Source organism: Uloborus diversus, chromosome 3 (genome assembly GCF_026930045.1).
Source record: "Uloborus diversus isolate 005 chromosome 3, Udiv.v.3.1, whole genome shotgun sequence".
NCBI classification, from domain to species: Eukaryota; Metazoa; Arthropoda; class Arachnida; order Araneae; family Uloboridae; genus Uloborus; species Uloborus diversus.
Window position 1 is genome coordinate 204,242,822 of NC_072733.1, and position 20,304 is coordinate 204,263,125.

The following is a 20,304-nucleotide window of genomic DNA, read 5'->3' on the forward strand; positions in this document are numbered from 1 at the left end:
TACTATAACTGCCACAGTTTTAAGAAAATTCAATAGGAATCTTCCACTCAGTAAATTTGAACGTACTCTCTGGAAGTTTTATCTTTATCTCTTTTATTATATTCTCTATTAAATACAATATCACAACCAAACCTTTTCAATATTTTTAAAACCTAATGACTCTTTTGAATAACAGGCAAAACAATAAAAACCTTTTGGTGAAAACAGTTAATTAAAAATAACATTAATTTCCTATCAGATGATATGTGTCAATACATTGTCCAAAAGAAAGCAGAAATATGCTTCACTCTGCTTAGTTTAAATACATTAAATCACACAAAAAGCTTACTTCACATTTTTAGGTTCCAACTTTATATTATCAGTAATATATGTAGCTTTATTCACTGGTGATTCTGTATAAATTTCACTTTCTGCTGTGCAAGAATAGCTCTCTGTCTTGAAAGCATTATCCAGCGTATGTGATGATGTAGGAGTTTCACTACAGTCCATATCAACTGCTGCACTCGAGGTAAAAACGCTATCAAGCGATAATTCCCTATTGAAAAAAGAAAATCAATTGGTAAAACAAAGTGTTTAGATGAACACAAAAGCTAAAAATTGAAGAAGAAAAAATCTTAAGGTACTGGAAGAGAGATCTTATTTATTTAACATGTAACTCTGGGACTGCTCAATTGCAGGCTAGTTAAAATATGATGTACATACATTTTCAGCACAATTCATTACTTGACACGTACTTGACACAAGTTAACACATTAGATAGGTTTCAAAAATGATTACTTTGATTAATGTAGGAGAATAACCGCAGAATTCAAGTTTACTCTACTCGTTTTTCTAGGATAAGGTGCATTTTTAAATATGCCGTTGAATTATTTTAATTATATTTACAACAGCAGATACGTTTTTCTCTTTTCTCCCAGACTCAAATACTCAGGTACACACTAATAAATAAATATAAATAAAATAAAATGTACTCATTCTTTGTAGTTAGTAAGTACAATTTCTCTGATATTAATTTAGGAAATTACTTTTAACAAAATGCTTACTTTAAAAAACCCCAAAACCACTAGATAATTATGACAACAGAACCACTAGTCTGTAAGTAGTCTTAGGGAAAAAGGTTAAAATTTATCCCATCGCTCTTAACCTTTCAAAGTAAACATATTGATTACTAACTTATTTTTGTTTTAAAGATATATGAAATAGGGTCTAGTGGGATATAATGGTTTTAAAATCCAGGTTTTCCAACTTAGATGGCTAATAAATAAAAGAAATTTTTTAAACTCTTCAACTATTTCTGTTGTTATTTTACATTACATTGATAAAGAACACGAAACATCAAATTTTAGGAAGAGAAATATTGATTTAACTAGTCTTGTAACACTTTCTTTTCCCTATTATTTATGACCACTTACCCCATGAGGTGGGGAAAAGTAGTCATATCATGGGGTAAAGTGGTCATAGTTAAAATAAGACGTAAAACAAAAACATTTATATATTTTGGCTTTTAAATGGTTACACGTATAGGCGTGTATACACGAGTATATACATGCATACACGATCATACACCTTTATACATGAGTATATGCATGTATACATCATATGCCTGTTTGAACCTGTCTAGTTGAGTATAAACGTGCATACATGAGAGTATATGTGTCTACCCGAGTATACATCAGTGATGTGAAAATATACTTACATAGAGTAAAACGAGTATTTACCCGTTTATTAGACTTACCCGTTATTTTAGACATATATATACCTGTACAGGCGAACACCATATGCATGTATGTACCCATCTACTGATGTATAAACATGTGTAAAAGTGTACACACAAGTATACAAGTGTGCATACGTGTCTATATGAGTATATACCGGTTATGCATATAAACGAATACATACACCTACACACAAATAAATACTTGTATAGTCAAACATCATATGCCTGTATGTATGTGTCTCTTGAGTATATAAGTATATACTCAAATATATTTGTGAATAAACGGATACATGTATATATAAATGTACATACAGGGGTACAGGTATACATGAGTATATGCGTGGATATATGTGTATCTGTCTAACTCATGTCTGTATGTGTTTACTCAAGCATATAAGAATAAACAGGAGTATATACATGTATATATGTGTATGGACCTACCTTCATAGATATAATTGTACATACACATATTTAAGTTTATGCATCAGGATATGCGTGTATACTCGAGCATATATACAAGGTATGTTCAATAAATATTAAGACTGCTTCGCTGTATCCTCAACAGAGCGGTATAAGGCATTCGGACCGGTTGGCTTGCTTCCAGTAGAAGGTTCCTCCACCCCTCAAGCGCACTTTAATTCAGTCCTCTGCAGGCATACATTGAGACAGGAGGTGGATTTTTGTGGCGTGTGATTTTTTTATGGTGTCATCGGGCCAGCACGGAACCCTGACATTTTGCTTTAAACTTGGGGAAATCCATGCCTGAAACCATTGAGCTCATTAAACAGGCTTATGCTTCTGATGCCTTAAGCCGCACAAGAGTTTTTAAGGGGCACAAAATGTTTAAGGAGGGCCGAAACTCGTCGAAGACGATCACCATGTCAGACTCACGCGACTGCTCGAACCGCTGAAAGTGGTCAAAGTGAAAACAGTTTTGGACTCTGACAGGTGTTTAACCAACTCCCTTATTTGCGAGGAGACCAGCATTTTAGTCAGAACCGTCCACACCATTGTAACAAAGGACCTTGCGAAGAGGAAAGTGTGCTCGAAGCTGGTCGAAAGTCTTGAGCGAGGAACAAAGACTTTCGCGGGAGGAAATTTCACCTCACCCCTCCTACAGCCTAGACCAGGTTTCACCAGACTTTATTGTTTCTGTGAATGAAAATGGAGCTCAAAGGACATCAGTTCGACTCCATCGAGCTGGTTAAAGAGGGGATAACAAAGGTTCTAAACAGTATTCCAAAAACCGACTTCCAGCAGGCTTTTGTTGAGTGACAGACACGCCCAACTAAGTGCATCAATGCAGAAGGAATGTATTTTGAAGATTATTAAGCAGTTGTAATGATACCTGCAATAAATTTTTATTTTTAGAACCAGTTCCGATACTTATGGAAGACCCTGTATGTATGTATGATGGCATCACATGCTGGTATGGACGTGTATACTCCTGTATATGCTTGTATACATGAGTATATAAGTGTACACATGAGAATATATGCTCATGCACAAGCATATACATGAATAGATCAAATGTTTTTATGTAGGTGTACATTTGAGTATATACAAGTGCATACATATGCATTCGAGTATCTGCGTGTAACATATATATACACGTATTAGAGAGTACATACGTATACAGATGAATTTATACCTTTATAGACATATTCTTCTCGACACTCATACATGCATTTTTTTTTGTTAATACCTATACATACATGCCTACACGAGTACATGCATATAGATAGGTACACACTTGTGTGCAAATGTACATACATGTATATGTGTACATACAGGTATATACACATATCATAGAGGTATATGCATTGTATGTGTACATACAAGCATATACCTTTATGATACACATATATGTTTATGCATACACGTATAGTCAGGTATGTACTCGTATGCATATGTAAGTATTAAATCCATATACGTATATACTCCTATATATATTTATATATATGTTGAGGTTGACATGCACATGTATGCATATATTTGTTTTTACATGTATATATTCGCTTACTCACGTATATATTCTATTATTCATTATTTATACATATATACCAATACATTTGTAAAGATACCCATTACACTCACGCATACACGTATATACTAGCACAGAGACATATCTATACTTATATCCTTAAATACCGGTACATATATTTCTGTATGTATATGCATAAGCAGTACAGTAGCCTCTTGTTGTATCGCGCCTCGTTATATCGCTCAGCTAATTTTCGTGTATGAACCCCCCCCCCCCCCTTCATACATCTTCATTCTTTGGCAATTCAACTTGATCCGCAACATGAGGGGATTTTGGTTTTGACAATGTAATCGAGAGAAAAGTAAAAAATCAATATCATTAACTTGAATGATTTTTACTGAAGCTCAAAAGACTAGGATCGATAATCAACAGACAAAGGGATTACTTGAAACTGATTTTACAGTGTTACTGGTTACAACTAAGATTTGAAATAAACTTCAGGGAATTGAAGCACTCCAGAACAGAACAATGACCTATCTACACACCCCTCAACCTAACGAGTTTCGTAGCAACCTTTAGTGAACATAATTTTCTCCCCTAACCTTCATTTTTCATGAGACAAACAATCAAAAGTGGAAAAAAAATCTACGAATATCTCGAAATTTTTTTCGATGTATAGAGATTTTTTCGATATATAGAAACAAATTTTCTGTGTAATGAACATAGAAATTTGCTGGGATTTCGATGTATAGAAAATTTCGATATATGGAAGTTCGATATATGGAGGTTCGACTGTATTTAGGAAAATAATCTCAGTAGCATAACTAGGGGTTGGCAGGAGTGGCACTCGCCAAGGGCGCAGCAGCCAGGGGCGGTATTTTGACTCATTAAATTTAAAAAAAAAATTTATCATATAAGTAGAAAAATGTTTTTTAAAAAAATTAAACAATCCTTAATTCTCAAAAAAGAGTTAGAGGGGAGAATGAAACAATAATTCTCAAAAAAGGGGGGGGGGGGATTTTACCTGTAGTGGTAAATTCCATTCCGATTGAGTTAGCTAAAGACTTACCAGGGGGATAAAGGAACCAGGGAGCAGTGGTGGAGGGCGTTCTATACCGAATGATTCCTTCTTTTTTCTTTCGTGGTGAGAGGTGACACTTTGTGGAATAGTTTCTCTTTGCTAAGTACTTATTCCCATTATAATGAATAATGTAAGCATTAAAAGCCTTATTTGAACAAAATATTGGGAGGTCGTTATTAGCAAATGTATAGCATTTTTATTTTGCCTGTATGTAAATGGTCTTGTTTTCTAAGCCAATTTCAGATCAGCAACGCTTTTTATATTTGCTTTGCTTTCCTAATTATACTAGAATTTTTTTTAAATGCTTTGCTTTTTATCTAAAATTCTTCTTAAAGGTTTGTTTCTTTCTTTTAGTAATAGCGTAAATTATGTTTATTGTATACTCTCCTAGTGTTTTGAATCAAATTCTTTTTAAAGTTGAAGCTGTTTTGAAAAAATAATTAATACATTGCTATAAATGAAACTGAAAAATACTTATTCTTATTCGGTTCAAAAAACGTACATTATTTACATTTATTGACGAACTGCAAATGTTATTGGTTTTATTGAGTTTGTGAAATGGTGGGGGGGGGAGGGGGGAGAACTAAAATTTTTTGAAAGGGGAAAATTCTTAATTTGCCAAGTCAAATCCAATTTTACCGAATGATAAAATTCGAGCACGCACACATAAACATACAAACATGACATTAACTGCAAAGGAACATTGATCATCATTTAAAACAATTTGAAAACAAAAAAAAATAAGAATACTAAAGTTGTAATACTGTCTCCTAATTTGTCGAATTAATTAGTCAAAATGTTCCAACCCCCCCTAATTTTTGGGAGGTCACAGTGACCTCCGGTGACTTCTCATCAGGGAGACCTGGGGGAGGGGGTTCAATTTCTTAAGTTCACCAGGGGTGCTGGACCCCATAGGTATGCTACTGAATAATCTCCATTAAAAAATAAGTCCAATACAAAAAGTTTGAAATTTGTACAACCAATATTCACCGAGATATGAAAAGCAGCGTTTTGTGACTTACACCACTTTTCACTCTTTGTCAATAATACCTTTTCGGGAAAAATATTGCGGTTAACAAGTGTTTAAAATTATATGTGTGAATAGAGAGTGGTTTTTCAAATTGTTCGAGGTTTTGCAGTGTGTTTTTGCGTATCAAGGCATAATATTTGCATTTATTTTTGAATAGCAATGAAAAACATAAATAAGCTGTTTTTTTTTTTTTTAATCTTTAACAACCTGACATTCTTCTGAAAGAGCAATAAGTTCCAATCTCATCTTCTATATGGTCCCTTGAAACATTGACCTGGAATATCTCCTTGAGTTTTGGTCACACAAATTTTAATTTTTTTGTGTCAGTAATAGTTTTCAGTTGAGATTATTTCTCTAAATATTAGTTAGGGGACCAAGGGCCCATATAAAAAGTTAAGTTTCGTATTTTTTCACTCATTTATATTTTCGCTTCTAACTTTCAATATCTTAACTCTGCATCTCATTTTCAACATTTTTGCAATTGGAAGTATACATCTAGGACTAATGGTTGTGAAAATAAAGGTTTTGCAGGTTAAAACGGAACACCCTGTATCCCTACTATATGCGTTTATGCACCCATACACTGGTAAATATACATACCGTATTACCCCGCATTATCTGGCATGCCACAAAATTCAGGGATCACCAGATTTTCAACAACACTTGCCTGGTCCTTTCCCGCATGCCAGAAAAATCGAGGTTAGCAAAAAAAAAAAAAAAAAAATACTGTAAAAAATATATGTTCAGCTTAAAAATGAATATAAGTTCTATACATATCTTATTAGTATTAATAAACAGTTTAATTTTGTAAAAATATTTACTAACAATGTCATTTGTTATTTTAACAAGAAAAATATTGTTTAATAACGAATAATTTTGTAAAAATTAAACTAAAACTATGTAAGCAAACATTTAAGCAGTAAGTTACAGCCCCAAAGCCATTGCTAAAGAATTTACCACAGCTATTTAATAAATAAAAATTAAACTTATCTCTCTAAAATTAACCCAAAAAATTTTTTTTTTAAAACTATGAACAAATTGCAGTAACGATGATTGCTTCTGAATTGATTACTTTATTGGCATATAATTTAATCCATTAATAGTGACCTACCATAAATAACAAGCACATATTATATACAATACACATTTTTTTTTTGAAAGAAGGTTAATTTCGGGATTTATTTTTTTTTTCCATACGGTGGTTTGCTTTCTGATTGAAACTGAATGGGGAAATTTACTTTTGTTTTGTTGCAAAATAAACCTCAAATTATCCCGCATGCCGGAAAATTTGAATTTCCGGTCATGCTGGTCAACCTCGCTTTTTTTCTGGCATGCCGGATAATGCGGGTTAATATGGTATACAGTTGTATAACATGTATATTTTCGCAAAATGAACTTTATTTCATAACATTTACAATAACAACAATACAGGTTTAGTGAAAGTAATATTTAACTAATATCTGCCCAATACATTAGGATTAATAGAGTAGAAGAACAATTTTCATTAAGCCCAATTGTATGACCACTTCACCCCATCTAAGTTAAATTGTTCTAAAATATTATGTAAAATAAATTCAGCTAGCTGCTAATGACTAAGTGTTCTTGAGACATGTAAGAAGCTTCTTGCACAGTCAATCTGTTCAATATTCTAATAAACAAAATTTCCCAGAGAAGTTAAAAAGGATGTTCAGATTTTTAAATATTACATACGCACACAAAACAAATTGTTTCACTAAATAAAGTATTGCTAGTAGTAAAGTGATGAGTTCAGAATGTAGTTCCTAATTGCCAAACTCTAAAATAAAAACTTTACATGCATACGAACATTTATTTCTAAGCTACAGTCATTTATTTGATGTATGACCATTGACCACTTTACCTTATTCACCACTTTCCATCACTAGACCCAACACTTCATATTTTATGATGCAAACTTCTAAAAATCTACACATTTTAAAATTTTGATTCAGACTTCTTAGCCTAAGTGTTTTAAATAGGGTGTTTCAGAAGGAATTCCCCTCCTTTGAAATGATATAACAGCAAAACAGTGACAGATAGAAAAAGGAAACAAATGGTAAGTTAAGCAGACAGTTCTGGAACTTTTCATTTATCAGTATGCAAAATAGATAAAATACTGAACAATAGAGGTTGCTGTAGTCACAAATGTTGTCTAAAAATGTATGAAAGTGTGCCTAATGAAAAGAGTTCAAATTTCATTACAATGAATTCAACATCTCCACCTTTCATAGCACAGGGGAAAGTTCGAAGTCTCTCGTTGTTACTGAGGCAGATGTTTATGCCTCAAGCATTCTAGTAGGACACATTTTTGAAACAAATCTTGATTTTTTGGATCACACACTGATTTTCAATTGGAAATCAGTCACACATTGATTTTAAATTTGGAAATCAGTCACACATTGATTTTAAATTTGGAAATCAGTCACATATTGATTTTCACTTGGAAATCAGTAACATTATTTTTCTTCTCAATTATTTTAGATTCCATATATATATATATATATATATATATATATATATATATATATTGCCAGACAGCTAATCAGCTCAGCATTTTCCAACAGTATTTAAAATGAATTCATCTGGTTTTTTAAAGCAATATTTTGTTTCTAAAACTGTTATAAACAAAAACTTTGATAGAGCAGTAACATTTTAAACATGATACTGAACAATAAAAGTTTTCGCATAGTACTAAATCTTTACATTACAAATCAGTAGAAAAAACAAATTTTATGCAAGTAAACATGGTAAAAATCAGATATAATATAGAGAAACTTTCTCGAACAAGGATCATTTTTTTAAAATTTTGTAGCCGTCCTTGATTATGAAAGTTTTAAAATAAAATGAAGGAACCAAAACACAACCTGTGAACAGATTTTTCAGAAAGAGCCATATTAGGTAAATCTGACATATCCAAAGAGCCTGTTCTTGTATGAGCATGACTTGGTGAGCTTTCTTTACTGCTGGGAGTTTGTACTGTATTATTGATGCTGTAAAAATAAAGTGCTTGGAATCAGAATTTATATTTTAATTGGGATCACCACAGTTTAAAAGCATTCTGTTTATACTAACTCAGGTTCATTGCTTTCTTCTGTGTCAGGAAAAAATAGAGACATTGACTGTAAAGTTCCGGCAGTGGAGCGAGTACCAAGACCTAGTTTATCCTTAAAAGAAGTTGCCTAATGGAACAAATTAAAAAAAAAAAGTCAAATAGTGTCTACTAATCAGCAAAACAATGTAACTACATTTTGAATAAGAAAAGAATATCACAACTTTTCTAAGGAAAAAAATATTTGTGAATAGAAATATAACTTCTAAAACTTAAAGCATTGCCAAGAAAAAAAGACAGCAAATGAACAATAAATTATCCAAAATGTTTTTTAGGTCAGGGAACAAAATATTAAAGCCCAATAAACATATAGCATCAAACATTATGAAGCAAAAAGAAAAAAGAAAAGAATGAACAAAATCACTAAAAGTAAAAATGTTAATTACTTTAACACTCTGTCGCCTTAACTTTTTTATCACATCTCGACGAAAATCATTAAAGACAGCAGTTTCCAATTCATGTAAACGACGCACTTCTTGCTCAATAGTACTTTGACTAGCCCCGAGAAGACTAGAAAAATAAAAAATACAATGATTAAAGTTAACATAAGATACACACATAAAACCATTTTAAAAATGATTAAAATCTAATGAGAACATTAGACACCTGTAAAACATGAAACGTTACCATTTCCTAAACTCACATAACTTGAGCACATAGTTAAAATTTTGAACTTTTATGAATAGGATACCAAAGAAGTAGATTAGGTATCAGTTTCAACCTACTAAATTCTGCGAAATAAAACAACACAATTGTCCTGAAAACAAAGCGATAAAAGCAACTTTAATGAATCACAAAAATTGCAAATAATTGCATGCCGAGTAAAAAGAAACTCCATTTGCAGTGCAGAAAAGGTGTGCCCCTGTCGAGAAAACAAAAAATTAACTCATATCAGATCAATAAATTCCTAGCTTCCACATTTCAAAAAGGATTCCTTCTAACACCAAAGCATGTATATAAAAAAATTGCAATTTTTATACTTCATAAATGTTGTTTTTATCTATTTATTTTAAAGTACTTTGATACTTTAAACTAATATGATCATTTTTTTAAACATGTAACTTTGCATGCTGATTTTATGAGTAACTTATACTACATTAGGAGAATCTGTACTCTGAATTTCAGGAAAATATTTGATAGCTGAAAAATATGAAAGGTGCCAAATTAATCTTGGATGTATACAGGGTTTAAGATCCATTTTATTTCCAATACTTGGTTAAAATTGTACATAACATGGTACATTATACTGTGACCTACACTACTTTAAAATGAGATAAATTTCCTACCTTATCATTTTGAGCATACTTTTCTAAATCAGTCTATGTGATAAGGTTTGAATTTTAGATAAAAAGATTGAAGGTTCTTCCAACACACACACAACACAGAGATATTCTATATATATATATATATATATATATATATATATATATATATATATATATATATATATTACGAGAGAAATTTTTTCATTAAAATCTTACTTCTGCACTTCTACACTGTAGATACATTAATGATCTGCTATGTATTAATTTTGCCAATTTTTCTGAATTCAGAAAAAAATCTATCACAACTCCTTAACACTTAAAAAGCCCAGTTTTAACCTAGGCACTTTAATTTCAGTTTAAAGTTTACTGCCTAAAAGATTTTTTTTCATACCTAAATAAAAATGTATTTACTGGTAAAGCACTTAGAATTAAAAGAATCTGTAACACAATCCCTGCATTCAATCAAGAAATTTCTTTACTTAGAAATAAGCTTATTGATAATAATTTTCATATTAATCTAATCACAAATATTTTATATTGCCTTTAATCAACACTATGCTTCACTGTAGCTGTCTTAAAGCTCAAGACTATGATATAACTATGAGAAACCATGCATGGGAGTCACCCTTATGGGATGAAATACTTGGACCATTTTTTCACACTATTAACAATGACTGTGATTTGTTTTCAGAATGGATTAATTGATTTTTTTTTCTTTGGCGTTTATGTTATTTTTTGACAACTGGAACTAATATTGGATTTTATTCATCTACTCTGAAAATTAGGTAAGATACTGTTTATTTTTTGCATGTACTGGTATTGGGTCCAGTGGAGTACTACTATTGTAGCCATCTGTGGCTTCTAATGGTATATACAAAATTTTAGCTTAATTTTAGGTATAAGCTAGTTTATTTGTTTGTATTGTAGCAGGTGGTGCATGTAGCCCAGTGCTGTGATGCTCTGTAAGTATTTGGAACTTATACATTCCTGTCTTAGTTTATTTTAAAATATTCTTGGATTTTCAACCATAGATGGAGATTCCACGATTGATAAGTACTGGATCCAATTATAAATTAATTTTTAGTCTTCCATTTTTTGTGCTATCATAACGTATTTTCTTTAAACCTTAAACTCATTTATAAGCTATTCACCTGGCTCAACCGTTTGCTTCTTTTGTGCATCTTCAAGCTTCGGATTTGGTATTTTTGTTACTTTGTATATGTTTATGTTTTTAATATATATATATATATATAATAATAATAAAAGTGAAAAATATTGAAAAGACCACACCAAGAGCCCATAGATGCGCAACGCAGCAAAACTAAAAAGCCAAGTAAATATGAAATTAAGCAAACAGAATTACAAATATTAAACAAATTATAAATAACAAATGATGATAAAAAGGGAAAATGCAAACAGCTATTAAGTAGGAATAGATAAAGAGTGAATCCAGAGCTCATCAGCCGTGGAGGATTCATTAATTATGGTCAAAAGACCAAAATTTTAACTATGAACTAGAAGAGAATGTTTAAGCTCCAGTACATGCTATATAGAGTAACAATGGGCAAACACACCACTTGCTAAGCTAAAAACAATAAACTAGAGCTCAAACCTAAAACTAAAAGCAGGGGGTTTCGTCTCGACTAATTAGGAAAACAAGTTCCGATAATTAGCCTTCCACGGGACAGTACCTGCCTATAACAAAATTGTCTTACCTTGAAATCCGCGTAACCAAAATCGAATCCATTGTTCAACCTGATAAAAAAACCATTCCATTTGTCAACAAAACATTAAAAACATAAAACCATATCCAGAAATCAGTCCATAGACATACCGAGTCGCCTGTTTCGCACGTGTAAAATTTATCACGGTGATTCATTCATTGTATCATACATTTACACAGTTAAACAGTTTCAAAGGAAGCGAAATGTTCATCGAAGGCTATACTTAAGCAAATGTTTTCAACTAGATTTTTAGGGAAGTTATTATTAAAAAGTAAGTTTTTGAGTACTGAAATTTCTTGCTTAAATGCAGAAATGGTATTGCAAATTCTTTTAATTCTGATAGCTTGCGAAACAATAATGCCAATAAAAACCTTTTTACTTAGGCAGGAGTAAAAATAAGCATATAATTTTTTGCATATAATTTTGCTAATATTTTGAAAAATGAACTAGAAAAAACCATCACTTATGTTTCCTCCAAACTTAATGAATCCTCCATCATCAAAAAATTTGCTGCTGCTTACAAACTTTTTAAATTGCCACGTCCCAATTCTGTTAACTTACCTTACTTATATGCAATTCCAAAATTTCATAAAACACCTGTTGGATTTCGCTTTATTTGCTCTGCCACCAACACCATTGGAAAAAATCTGAGTGTAAAGCTTGAACAGTTTCTCAAAAAAATTCTTGAACAACTTAAACTTCAACAAATGAATTGGTTCTGGATTGTTAATAATAGTGTTGAAGTCATCAATTTACTTAATATGCTTACTTAGAAACTTTAGAAACTTTTTTTTAGAAACTTTACTTTACTTAGAAACTTTTGATTTTGAAAACCTCTTCACCAATATCCCACTCATTGAACTTTTTCCCTCTGTTTCAGAACTTTTTAATTCAGTCAAGGATTCCCTTGATTTTAATGAATTGTTTTTTCTTGGTCTTTTTAAATTTTGTATTTTCAATAATTTTTTCAAAAATGGTAATTCATGTTTTCTACAAATTAATGGTATAGCAATGGGAGCTAATTGTAGCTCTACATTAGCCAACCTTTTTCTTTTATATTATGAGAGAAAATATTTAATTGACAATCCTTCCTCTACACCTCTTTGTTGCAGATACATTGATGACCTTTTGTGTATAAATTTTCCTAATTTTTCTGAACTTAGTAAAACTATTTATCATAGTTCATTAACGCTCAAAAAGACCAGTTCTAATCAAAATAGCTTTAATTTCTTGGATATCAACATACAAATTGACTCAAATTGTTCCACTACAATCTATGATAAAAGACGTGAATTCAATTTCACAGTTAACAGCTTGCAAGATTTTTCCTCCTGCCTAAGTAAAAAGGTTTTTATTGGCATTATTGTTTCGCAAGCTATCAGAATTAAAAGAATTTGCAATACCATTTCTGCATTTAAGCAAGAAATTTCAGTACTCAAAAACTTACTTTTTAATAATAACTTCCCTAAAAATCTAGTTGAAAACATCTGCTTAAGTATAGCCTTCGATGAACATTTCGCTTCTTTTGAAACTGTTTAACTGTGTAAATGTATGATACAACAGTGACAAACCATTTTTTTATGAATCACCGTAGTGGATAAGTTTTACACGTGCGAAACAGGCGACCTGGTACGTCTTTGGACTGATTTCCGGACATGTTTTTTATATTTTTAATGTTTTGTTGACGAATGAATAGGCTTTTTTATCAGGCTGAACAACGGACAGGATATGATTACGCGGATTTCAAGGTAAGACAATTTTGTTATTGGCAGGTACTGTCCCGTGGAAGGCTAATTATCGGAACTTGTTTTCCTAATTAGTCGAGGCGAAACCCCCTGCTTTTAGTTTTAGGTTTGAGCTCTAGTTTATTGTTTTTAGCTTAGCAAGTGGTGCGTTTGCCCATTGTTACTCTATATTACATGTACTGGAGCTTAAACATTCTCTTCTAGTTTATAGTTAAAATTTTGGTCTTTTGACCATAATTAATGAATCCTCCACGGCTGATGAGCTCTGGATTCACTCTTTATCTATTCCTACTTAATAGCTGTTTGCATTTTTCCTTTTTATCATCATTTGTTATTTATAATTTGTTTAATATTTGTAATTCTGTTTGCTTAATTTTATATTTACTTGGCTTTTTAGTTTTGCTGCGTTGCGCATCTATGGGCTCTTGGTGTGGTCTTTTCAATAATTTTTCACTTTTATTATATATATATATATATATATATATATATAATAGTAAAAGTGAAAAATATTGAAAAGACCACACCAAAAGCCCATAGATGCGCAACGCAGCAAAACTAAAAAGCCAAGTAAATATAAAATTAAGCTAACAGAATTTCAAATATTAAACAAATTATATATAATTAATGATGATAAAAAGGAAAATTGCAAACAGCTATTAAATAGGAAAAGATAAAGTATGAATGCAGAGCTCATCAGCCGTGGAGGATTCATTAATTATGGTCAAAAGACCAAAAATTTTTAACTATGAACTAAAAGAGAATGTTTAAGCTCCAGTACATGCAATATAGAGTAACATTGGGCAAAAGCACCACTTGCTAAACTAAAAACAATAAACTAGAGCTCAAACCTAAAACTAGAAGCAGGGGCTTTCGCCTCGACTAATTAGGAAAACAAGTTCCGATAATTAGCCATCCACGGAACGGTACCTGCCTAAAACAAAATTATCTTACCTTGAAATCCATGTAAAAAGAGCCAATTCCATTGTTCGACTGGTATGTCTATGGATTGATCTTCTGGATATGATTTTATTTTTATTTTATTTTTACGTTGACAACTGGAAAGGATTTTTACCAGGTTGAACAATGGAATTGGCTCTTTTTACATGGATTTCAAGGTAAGATAATTTTGTTATAGGCAGGTACTGTCCCGTGGATGGCTAATTATCGGAACTTGTTTTCCTAATTAGTCGAGGCGAAACCCCCTGCTTCTAGTTTTAGGTTTGAGCTCTAGTTTATTGTTTTTCGTTTAGCAAGTGGTGCTTTTGCCCAATGTTACTCTATATTGCATGTACTGGAGCTTAAACATTCTCTTATAGTTCATAGTTAAAATTTTTTGGTCTTTTGACCATGATTAATGAATCCTCCACGGCTGATGAGCTCTAGATTCATACTTTATCTTTTCCTATTTAATAGCTGTTTGCAATTTTCCTTTTTATCATCATTAATTATATATAATTTGTTTAATATTTGAAATTCTGTTTGCTTAATTTTATATATATATATATATATATATATATATATATATATATATATATATATATATATATATATATATATATATATATATATACAGGCAAATTAACAAGTTTTAAAACAATTTTAATGAATAATAATAAAGAGAAAAAGGAAAAATAAAAGCAGCAATTAATAGAAAAGTTAAAATGTTGAATCAAGACCTCATCAGCCATGGAGGACTCAATAAATATGGTCAAAAGACCAGAATTTTTTTTTTTGCAACAAACTAAAAAGAGAGTAATTACATTCACAGTTTTGATAATAGTTTTATTTCTATTCTGGGCTTTGAATAATCTATGGAATAGAGACTTTTACTGGAATCTCACTTTATTCTACAGTTCAAATCTATGTGTGTTCATTTATGGGTTAAATTCTTCAATTCATAATGAATTGTATACTACATACCATAACTCCTCTGAGAATTTTGGTGCTTTTTCACTTTTTAGATTTGGAAATAACAATAGTCCATTCGCTTTAAAAGAGGGTCAGGATAATCCATCTACTTATCAGCATTTTTTCGCCAATTGAAATTCTGAACAATCTCGAGAATTCTTTTTGTTTTTGTTATAATACAGAAGAAGTGAGGAAATATCTTTTCAACCTAACACTTAAATCTCTATATAAAAAAAAAAACCCTGAAAAATTTCCTTCCCAATTACCATTTTAAAAATCTACACTTTGAATTCCTCTGTTATGATATTTTGAACTATAAAGTTGGTTCTACTCAACAAAATCAGAATTACTATCGTACTTTTAGTTTTTTGCAAAAATCTTTAGATAACTTAAACTTTTCAAAAATGCACAGCAATCTTTCGGAATTTTTTTCCAATCAATGATCTACAAATTGTTTACAGTTATAAATTTAACCCTCCTTTCTAGAAAAAAATTCAAACTACCAAGAAGTAGCTAAAATCTTTGATAAGTGTTTGGATTTAACTGCAATTGTGCTAATTTTTCTGCTTCCATCTTTTACAACTCTGACATTGGTCATATTCTGGCCGTTGATTTAATTTCTTTACAAAACAAAACACTTATAAAACGTTTTAGTTTGGGTACTAAATATCGGCCTAATTTTTGCATTAATTTTTTGAAAGCTTATGATAAGCATGACATTGAACTTGAGCACTTTTAAAGAAAACTCTCCTATACGTTTAATGTTCTACTTAATGTATTTCTTGAATATAGGCACCACTTTTTGATTGAATTGAAATCACATTTACCATATTTTCCTGCGTATAATCCACGGATTATCTGTTAAAAGAGGCAAAATTTATGAGGTGCGGATTATACGCTGCCGCGGATTATCTGTGATTTTTTTTCTTAACACCAACGTATTGAACCTCAATATTTACAGTAGGATTCACCGATAGAGACCGTATGCCGACTGAATGTTCTTTATTTTACAAAGCTTGCTTGTTCTTTCTCGCTGCCTGCCTGTATGTTGGTTATTTTACGTTGCTTGAAGGTTCCTCTTACACGATTCAGGCCATGTAAAATAAACAATAATACAGTGAATTAAGAAGCCATTTGCACAAGATTAGACCGTTTGTTTCATCGTCTTGATTCTTTTTTCAAGTAATTAGCATACTATAATCAAGATTTCAAGAAGAAATCTTTATATTTTAGATTATATTTCAGATTAATTTTGATTATGCCTTTAAAGTAATTACCTTTTCATGTTTTTAGTTTAGTTACTCAAATGGTATGTTAAATTCAAACTTTATTTTTTTACATCGTATTATCTTCAGATTATACGCTGCCACAGATTATAAAATGCTTTTTTTTCTTCAGGCCGATTTTAGGACCTGCAGATTATATGCCGCCCGCAGATAATCTGCAGGAAAATGCGGTACACGATATAATCAATGAAGAATCTACATACTTCCACCTCTCAACTAATGAAACTAATACCATTAACAAACTTAAAAAAGCCTACGTCTTTACAGTTGTAGCTGTGGAAAGCTAATTATTGAAACTTTGTTTTCCTAATTAGTCAAGGCGAAATCTCCTGCTTTTCAGGTTTAAGTTCTTGTTTATAGTTTAGAGTTTGGAATGTGGCACTTTTGCCCAATATTATTCTGTAATGCATATACTGGCGCTTAATTACTCTCTTTTTAGTTTGTAGTTGGTAACTGGTGAAATTTCCAATACACGCAATTCTGCTAAAAGTGCCATTTCTTTAAAAAAAAAAAAAAAAAAATTGCGGTTAAGTTTTGCTTTCTAACACCTACTATGGATGACTTTGAGGTGTACAGCAATACTTTTAAGTTCTATCCCATACTACTGCCCTCTCCCTTTTCAGATCTAAAAAGATGGAATTTTCAAAATATTTCAACATTAATTTGATTTCTAATACTTATAGGTAGGTTACACGCTGCTTACCGTAAATCATTAATAATTTTTGCTTGTTCATTCATTTCCTTTTCAATGAGTCTAGAACGTTTTTTAGCATCTAAACTTGGATCAAGAAATAGTGGAGGTAAAGACTCAATGAAGGTACTTCCTTTCCTGGACATTGTTGGCTCCTGAAATGAAAAAATTTCTTTTCAACTAAAATATCAAAAATACAGAAACAAGCTTTGAACAAAATTAAAGCATTAAGAGAAATAGAGGTCTACATGTGTAAAAATATTTTGTTTTTCACACAAGATCTTCTCGAAGTAAAAGGTACAATAATGTATCAAGGACTGATTTTTTTTTTTTAAAGGAGTCTGTTTGCAACAAAATACAGTGAAGCCTCTTTAGATTGTGCATTGTTATGGACCATTCATTAATTACGTAAGGATGGTTTTGGCAATTTTTGACCTCCTGAACCTCTATGTAAGGGAACGTAAGATTTTTCAACCCCCTCCTCCCTATTATTACGTAAGATTCCATTTTGTTTTTCAAAATAATAAAATGTTGTTAGAAAAGGATCAGTTACACTAAAACTCCCAGATTGACCTAAATCAAAAATTTTCATTTTTCAAGTATATTATATGATGCAATACTAAATCAAAAATAGAACATGTCATACATAGTATGATTCTTGTATTGTATTCTACACTGTTCTTTCTTAGTAAAACAATTAAAAAACAGCTCATTCTAATACGTTTTAATCTTCCAGATGCAAATGAAATATAATCTCTGCCAAACCACTTCACAGCTCGATTTCTAATATTAAATAAGGGCTTGAAAAATATTACATAAGAACAGGTATGACACCCCCTCCAAAGTAAGGGTATGTAGGAAATTTTCCAACCCCCCCACCCCCAGGATTTTTGCTTTAATTAATGAATGGCCCCTTATGTTGCTTGTTTGGACATATCACGCTTGCCTTTTTTTATCCCGAAAATTATATTTTCAAAAGTAAATGTTGTTTTACATTTACATATTTTGATATGTAATACAGTAGAAGCCAGTTTTTTGAATCAGTGGTTAATTGAATCAGCCATTTTAATGAATCAAATCGTCAAAAACAGAACAAAATCCAGCTTTACTGAATTAGCTGCTTTATTAAATTAGCTGCTTTATTTAATCAAAACTGTTTAGAACAAATGTGATTCATATAAGCAGCCGGCACTGTAGTTCCTTATATTTGAATATATCACAATTAAAATCCAAATTTAAAAATTCCAAGAATAAAGTGAAAACTTATGGGTAAAAATGTCACACCTGTGCAAACGGATTGAGCAACTATTTTTAAAATTGCTGTGTCTAGAATATAATAAATGAAATTGTTTAAATATTAGAATTTTTTATTCATTTACCTTGCATTTCCAGTGCTAAGGGAACTGTATTAATTGTACTTACTTATTTTTATGTGAGGGGATTCTCCATACTTTGACGCTACACATATAAATGCAACATCCCAAATTCTTTCACCACTCAGGCAAACACGGAGTGAATATAAACAAACTCCACGGTTATCAGTTAATCTAGCAGTGAAAAGAAAGTTTTCATTGAAAAGAAAACTGTTTCCACGAATAGACTGTTGCCACAACCTTTTAAGGAGTATTTTCAATGAATATCGTCTAACATTCCAACGAAAATATGCAAATGGAATAGAACGTCAGTGAAGCTCTATTTAAGTGGTGGACGTCCATGCACCAAACTCTTCTCTTGCTTCGATGTTCCCTCCATAGTTCCTGGTCGCCACAGGGGGTTGCTGCCCCTGTGGTTCTCCAGGCTTCTGATGCTTACCTGGCTTGAGATGGATTGACAGCAATGTCTGTTTGCTGATGTTGGATGCTAGGCCAGCCAGCCTTCCATGTTCCTGGTAGTTGGTTTGAAGTAGTCAAGTTCTGGAAATACCGGTGTCAAGATAGAATAAAGCTACAGGACTGTTCCATCGATATGAACTATGTGGGAGCACCAGTGGTAAAAAATTTTTCCACGTGTTAGGGTTCCTGCAATATTTTTTTAGATTGCTGGAGGTTCTTATTTAGGATTCTATATGAGCTTTAGAAGTTTTAAAACGTTTATTAACATGTTGTATTTTTCCGAAATAATAAATGTTAATGATTTACTTAAACATATTTCATAATTTGGCTTAACCAAGACACATTTGTGAGGACCATTAAAATTTGGTTAGTTTTTTCTAACAGAAACAAACATTAACATACTTGCACAGAAGTTCCATGTCTAGTAACTTCTTCAGCTGCAACATCAGGATAATCTGTCCCATCATTTTCATCTTCTACACCAGTTAAAGCTGTAAGTGTTTTGAATAGTGCAGATAACTGCTTTCCAATATTTGTATCCAAGTGTATGTCAACACCTTCCATTTGCCACTGAACATTCAGAATCCACTTTGCATTATCTATTGAAGAGTAAAAGCATAAGCATTACACATCGAAATCATGATGTAAAAATAAAGCTAGGATTTTTGTACTCAAAATTCAAAGAAAACACCCCCCATTATATTGATTACTTGAGCGAAGTAATCCTTGAAATTCTCTTATTTGAAAAGTTAATAAAGCATAAAACCTCCAGTTCCATGCTTGCATAAGTTAGCCTTGAAATTGATTTGTTAGCGTTACTGACAATTAATTTTATAACTAATGTCATTTAGTTTTGTTTCAGAATAGGATTCAAAAACAGATACTTATTGCTTTTTCTGATTGGCTGTTTAGTG

General features: G+C 31.5%; 1 protein-coding gene across 1 annotated transcript in view; it reads right to left on the reverse strand.

The window, feature by feature from the left end:
* LOC129219139 (bridge-like lipid transfer protein family member 1) overlaps positions 1-20,304 on the reverse strand; it is a 222,328-nt gene that overhangs the window by 66,110 nt on the left and 135,914 nt on the right. The window contains 9 exon segments of the mRNA XM_054853459.1: positions 329-535; positions 8,695-8,820; positions 8,903-9,009; positions 9,326-9,449; positions 17,571-17,713; positions 18,853-18,884; positions 18,981-19,105; positions 19,371-19,471; positions 19,793-19,989. Of these exon segments, the coding sequence (XP_054709434.1) occupies positions 329-535; positions 8,695-8,820; positions 8,903-9,009; positions 9,326-9,449; positions 17,571-17,713; positions 18,853-18,884; positions 18,981-19,105; positions 19,371-19,471; positions 19,793-19,989 (1,162 nt within the window).